The sequence below is a fragment of the Mandrillus leucophaeus genome, unplaced genomic scaffold (assembly GCF_000951045.1).
Source record: "Mandrillus leucophaeus isolate KB7577 unplaced genomic scaffold, Mleu.le_1.0 Scaffold112, whole genome shotgun sequence".
Classification (NCBI taxonomy): Eukaryota; Metazoa; Chordata; class Mammalia; order Primates; family Cercopithecidae; genus Mandrillus; species Mandrillus leucophaeus.
The window spans coordinates 797,264-803,500 of record NW_012099432.1 but is presented as its reverse complement, the minus strand read 5'-3'; the positions used below and the strand labels follow the sequence as shown (position 1 = coordinate 803,500).

At 53.2% G+C, this 6,237-nt stretch overlaps 1 protein-coding gene across 2 annotated transcripts in view; it reads left to right on the top strand.

The window, feature by feature from the left end:
• The first annotated feature begins 2,747 nt into the window (after window positions 1-2,747).
• Window positions 2,748-6,237, top strand: part of TYK2 (tyrosine kinase 2) — a 43,883-nt gene continuing 40,393 nt past the window's right edge. The window contains exons 1-3 of one of the 2 annotated variants that reach the window (XM_011994450.1): window positions 2,748-3,045; window positions 3,663-3,827; window positions 5,273-5,485. In XM_011994450.1, the coding sequence (XP_011849840.1) occupies window positions 5,293-5,485 (193 nt within the window). In that variant the 5' untranslated portion in view covers window positions 2,748-3,045; window positions 3,663-3,827; window positions 5,273-5,292. The remainder of the gene's footprint in view (window positions 3,046-3,662; window positions 3,828-5,272; window positions 5,486-6,237) is intronic. The other variant, XM_011994453.1, reaches the window with a different exon arrangement.

Sequence of the window (6,237 nt, the reverse complement as noted above, 5' to 3'; positions counted from 1 at the left end):
AAAAAAAAAAAAAAAGATTTCCCAGGAAACCCATCTCATTGTTGTTTTGTGGAGGAGACTGGCTGTTCCCCGAACTTCCCTATTCATGAAAACACAAAGGTATTTTACTTTCAATCCATCAACTCTTGGCTTTTCCCAGGTACCAGTGGGCTCTGAGGAGGCCCCTCCCTGCAGCCCTCGCAGAGCCAGGGGAAGCCCCCAGCTTTTGTTCCTTCCGGAAAACCCACTGTAGTGGCGTGGCCAACTGCCCTGGCTTGCCCAGGACTGTCCCAATTTTAGCATGGAAAGCCCCTCATTGGGGAACCCCCTCAGTCCTGGGAAACCCCGGCCTGTTAGTCACATGTGGGGTCTGCGGCCTCCCTTATGGACCAGGTCTGAGTTTGGGCAGGAGGCCCTAGGCCTTGGCAAAACAGCCTCCTTAGCCTCTTTTCTTCAGTTGTCAAGTGAGGGTGCTGATACCACTCACAAAGAAACAGAAGAGGCCGGGCGCGGTGGCTCACGCCTATAATCCCAGCACTTTGGGAGGCCGAGGCGGGTGGATCACGAGGTCAGGAGATCGAGACCATCCTGGCTAACACAGAGAAACCCCGTCTCTACTAAAAATACAAAAAATTAGCTGGGTGTGGTGGCGGGTGCTTGTAGTCCCAGCTACTTGGGAGGCCGAGGCAGGAGAATGGCGTGAACCCGGGAGGCGGAGCTTGCAGTAAGCCGAGATCGTGCCACTGCACTCCAGCCTGGGTGACAGAGCAAGACTCCGTCTCAAAAAAAAAAAAAAAGAAAGAAAGAAACTGAGAAGACGCAGGGATGGCTAAATACTCACCCTTGGCCCAGTGTCCAGGCTGGGAAAATGTCAGCTCTTTAATTAATTGATTTATTTATTTGACAGGGTCTTGCTTGGTTGCCCAGGCAGGAGTGCAGTGGGGCAATCGCAGCTCACTGCAACCTCCCACAGTGCTGGGATTACAGGCATGAGACACCACGCCCGGCCACTATCACTACCAGCATTTTCTTCTTCTTTTTCTTTTCTTTCTTTCTTTTTTTTTTTTTTTTTTGTGACAGAGTTTAGCGCTTGTTCCCTAGACTGAAAGGCAATGGTGCAATCTCGGCTCACTGCAACCTCTGCCTCCCAGGTTCAAGCTATTCTCCTGCCTCAGCCTCCTGAGTAGCTGGGATTACAGGTGCCTGCCACCATGCCCAGATAATTTTTGTATTTTTAGTAGAGACGGGGTTTCACCATGTTGGCCAGGCTGGTCTCGAACTCCTGACTTCAGGTGATCTGCCCGCCTCGGCCTCCCAAAGTGCTGGGATTACAGGCATGAAAGAGACCATGCTTGGTCGATTTCAGCATTTTCATACTGAATGTCCACAGCTGCTCTGTGAGGTTTTTTTCCCCATATTTTCTGATTCAGAGAGAAGCAGCCACATGTCCCTTGGCCATGGCAGTTAAGACCAGCTCCATGGAGTTGGGTATCTTAGCTCACATCTGTAATCCCACCACTTTGGAGGGCCAAGGCAGGACGATCACTTGAGGCCAGAAGTTCAAGACCAACCTGGGCAACATAGCCAGACCCCATCTCTACAAAAATTTAAAACTTAGCCACAAAATTTAAAAATTAAAGGGCCGGGCACAGTGGCTCACGCCTGTAATCCCAGCACTTTGGGAGGGTGGATCACGAGGTCACGAGTTCGAGTCCAGCCTGGCCAAGATGGTGAAACACAGTCTCTACTAAAAATACAAAAATTAGCCGAGCGTGGTGGCGGGCGCCTGTAATTTCAGCTACCCGGGAGGCTGAGGCAGGAGAATCGCTTGAACCCGGGAGGCAGAGATTGCAGTGAGCCGAGATCGCGCCATTGCACTGCAGCCTGGGCAACAAGAGCGAGACTCCGTCGTAAAATAAACAAATAAATAACAACAAAAGGTGGAAGATGAGGAACTTGATCAGATATCAAGGATGAGCGGATGACTTAATAGGATTCTTTGCTAAGACTTGGCTGGGCAGGTGAAAGACAAAGTCGAGGGCTGGTTATGGCATGGCACAGAAGAAGGGTCAGAGGACGGTCTTTGCTACCTCTCTATGCCTGAGTTTCTTCCTCTGTGAAATGCGGATAATAAGAGCCGCCATACAGGGAGTTGCTGCTAGCATTAAATGAGATAACGTATGTGAAACGCTCAGGCTGTAGACTTCTCAGCAAACGGGCACGACTTGCGGAGTGGGGATTTGAATTCACAACTGGTGGGACGTCCAGGCTGCTACCCTGACCGCTAGTGAGCTTCAGGGGACAGGGCTGCCGGTGATCAGGAAGAGGACAGGAGCAGGTGGGCGAGGAATGCTTCCAGGCAGTGAAGGAGGGGGAATTCCAGCCAGTAGGGCGGAGTCGGCCAGGTAGAAACGAAGGAAAGGAGATAGGACAGGATGGAACCGGGAAGCCACAGGGCAGGGCGTCGGAGGGTTGAATGCTGCCCGGTGCAGCTTTGAACACCGAGGTGAGGACATGTAGCTGTGCCCTAGGGTCAGGACCGCACACGTCTGACCCAATTCCACAGCACTGAGGGGAACTCCAGGATCCGGCCGCGTTGCCCACACACTTCGCTCTCCCGCCCGCCTCTCGCAAGCCCCTCCCACGTCTCCGTCCACCACGTGTCAGCGAATAGCAGAAGCGACAGCGCATCCGGGTGCCGACTCAGCCAATCGCGGCTGAGCGACGAGTGAGCCCCAGGACCAATCAGAGTGCCGCTGCCATGGCCAAAAAAAAAAAAGAACTTCCAAAGGTGACGCGCGAGGAGAACAGACCAGCTGCCAATGGGCGTGCGCGTTTCAGGCGGCCAATGGGAGGAGGCGTCTCGGCGGGGGACGTAGTGGCTGTCCGCAGGGGCGGGGTGGGGTCCGGGTTCGAGCTCTTGTCCCCCGGGAAGGGTGAGTCTGGACGCGGGCGCGGAAGGGGCGCGGCCGAAGGTCCTCAGGAAGGAGGCGCGGGGACTGGCTGCGCTAGACAGGCTGCACTTGGATGGGAGCACCTGGTACCTCGGCACTGCCCCGATGCCGGGTGGGTGCACATTCCAGTTCCCGCCCTTGCTGGCCGGGTTTAGAGGTTTTGAAGGGGGGGACATGGGGGCGTGCAGCCTTCCCAGTTGCAAACCTCACCCCGATCCCGTCTTCAAAGCTGGTTCCGGGTCCAGTGGGGACAAGAAAGGAGGAAGGAGGAAGTAGGCTCCCCGAAAGCCCCATCCCCAGGATCTCATCTATAACATGAATAGGTATTAATGGCAAACGCTGATTAAGCGCTTACTGTATACCTTACTGTATACCAGGCACTTTCTCTGCCTCCTCGCGTTGAATCCTCCCAGCAATCCTTTGAGGTAGACACTCTTACATGCCCATTTTCCAGATGAGGAAACCAGCAACATGGGTGGAACTAACAGCCCCTTCACTTCCATACTGGCGCCCTCAGGAGCCTCAGGCCCTGGACTGGGGGGATGGAGCTGGACATAAACTCTCCTAGGCTTTGGGGAGTCAACAGGGATTGAGGTCACTCTTGGGGGTATGTGTGGGAGAGGAGAATTGTCACTTGAAAGAGAAAGGCCATCACCACGATGAAACTAGTAACAATGATGTTATTCTTGTTTTAGTCATATTTGTTATTTTTGTGTGTGCCTATATCAGGGTCTGTGCTGAATGTGTAATATGCAGAACTATATTGAAACATTACAACCATCTTTCGATGGCAACACCCTGAGGACCTCCCTTTTCCAGATGGGGAAACTGAGGCCCAGAATTGCCAAGTGGCTTGCTTGAGTTGACACAGGGAGCTCCAGGACTTGCCTTCAGGTCTGTTTGACTACACCTGCCCGTCTGGTTATTTTGGGGAAGTGTGTTAAGAGCAGATTTTTATTTTATTTATTTATTTTTTTTTTTGTATTTTAGTAGAGATGGGGTTTCACCATGTTGGTCAAGATGGTTTCAATCTCTGGACCTTGTGATCTGCCTGCCTCGGCCTCCCAAAGTGCTGGGATTACAGGCATGAGCCACCGCGCCTGGCCCTTTTTATATATTTTTATGTATTTATGTATTTATTTATTTATTTATATTTTTAGAGTAAGGGTCTCACTCTGTCACCTAGGCTGGAATGCAGTGGTGTGATCACTGCTCACTACAGCCTCCAACTCCTGGGCTCAGGAGATCCTCCCACTTCGGCCTCCTGAGTAGCTTGGACTACAGATGTGTGCCCCTACACCTGGCTAAATTTTAAAAATTTCTTGTACAGGCTGGGCACGGGGGCTCACGCCTGTAATCCTAGCACTTTGGGAGGCCAAGGCGGGTGGATCACCTAAGGTCAGAGGTTCAAGACCAGTCTGGCCAACATGGCAAAACTCCGTCTCTACTAAAAATCCAAAAATTAGCCTGGTGTGATGGTGGGTGCCAGCTACTCAGGAGGCTGAGGCAGGAGAATCAATTAAACCCAGGAGGCGGAGGTTGTAGTGAGCCGAGATCGCACCATTGCACTCCAGCCTGGGCAACAAGAGTGAAACTCTGTCTCAAAATAAAGTAAAATAAAATGCCTTGTAGAAACGGGGTCTTGCTATATGGCCTAGGCTGGTCTTGAGCTCCTGGGCTCAAGCGATCGTCTTGCCTCAGCCACCCAAAGTCCTGGGATTAGAGGCGTGAGCCACTGTACCTGGCCAGAGCAGATTTTTATATATCGGTGTCAATTTGTGTAAAGAGAGGAGGGTTTGGCCGGGCGCGGTGGCTCAAGCCTGTAATCCCAGCACTTTGGGAGGCCGAGACGGGTGGATCACGAGGTCAGGAGATCGAGACCATCCTGGCTAACACGGTGAAACCCCGTCTCTACTAAAAAAATACAAAAAACTAGCCGGGCGAGGTGGCGGGCGCCTGTAGTCCCAGCTACTCGGGAGGCTGAGGCAGGGGAATTGCTTGAACCCCGGGAGGGGAGCTTGCAGTGAGCTGAGATCCGGCCACTGCACTCCAGCCTGGGCGACAGAGCAAGACTCCGTCTCAAAAAAAAAAAAAAAAAAAAAAGAGAGGAGGGTTCAGTGTTATCGTTGATGAGAGATCTAGGTGGGGATGCATACCCCAACCCTGTCCAACAAATGTGGAAAACGAGACTCAGAGAGGGAATCGGGTCTCTAATGTCATGCCAAGATAGGAGCCCAGGATCTTCCCCTCAGGCCTCAGCGGGGGTGGGTGGAAGGTTGAGGAGCTAACGGGGGTCTCTGGACTGAGACTTGGCAGCTGATAGATTGTCCCCTTTGCAGCCGAGCCACCTGCTGGGAGCATGCCTCTGCGCCATCGGGGGACGACCAGGGGCAGCAAGCCCGTTGGGGATGGAGCCCAGCCCATGGCTGCCATGGGAGGCCTGAAGGTGCTTCTGCACTGGGCTGGTCCAGGCGGCGGAGAGCCCTGGGTCACTTTTAGCGAGTCATCGCTGACAGCTGAGGAAGTCTGCATCCACATCGCACATAAAGTCGGTGAGTCTGAGGTGTTGGCACCATGGGGACTGGGGTGTGTGTGCAAGCGGCAGCTGGGCCCCATCCATCCATCCGTCCACCCATCCATCCGCCCACCCGTCTACCCACCTAATCACCCATCCGTCCACCCACCCGCCCATCCACCCATCCATCCATTCATCCATCCGCCCACCCACCCATCCATCCATCTATCCACACACCCATCCACCCACCCACCCACCCAACCATCCAACTATTTTGTAAGCATCTACTGTGTGGCAGCTGCAAATCACTGCCTTTGTAGAGCTGAAATTTTAGTAGGGAAGACGGGAAGAAATAGAATAAATCAGAAAACTTGGCCAGGTGCAGTAACTGACACATGTAATCCCAGTACTTGAGGAGGCCCAGGCAGGAGGATTGCTTGAGGCCAGTAGTTGGAGACCAGCCTGGGCAACATAGGGAGACCTTGTCTCAACAAAACAATTTTTAGACATGGTGGTGCATGCCTGTAGTCCCAGCGACTTGAGAGGCTGAGGCAACAGGATCGCTTGAGCCCAGGAGTTCAAGCCTGCAATGAGGTATGGTGGCATCACTGCACTTCAGCCTGGGTGACAGAGTGAGACCCTGTGTCATTAAAAAAAGAAAGTCGGGGCCGGGCGCGGTGGCCCAAGCCTGTAATCCCAGCACTTTGGGAGGCCGAGATGGGCGGATCACGAGGTCAAGAGATCAAGACCATCCTGGCTAACACGGTGAAACCCCGTCTCTACTAAAAA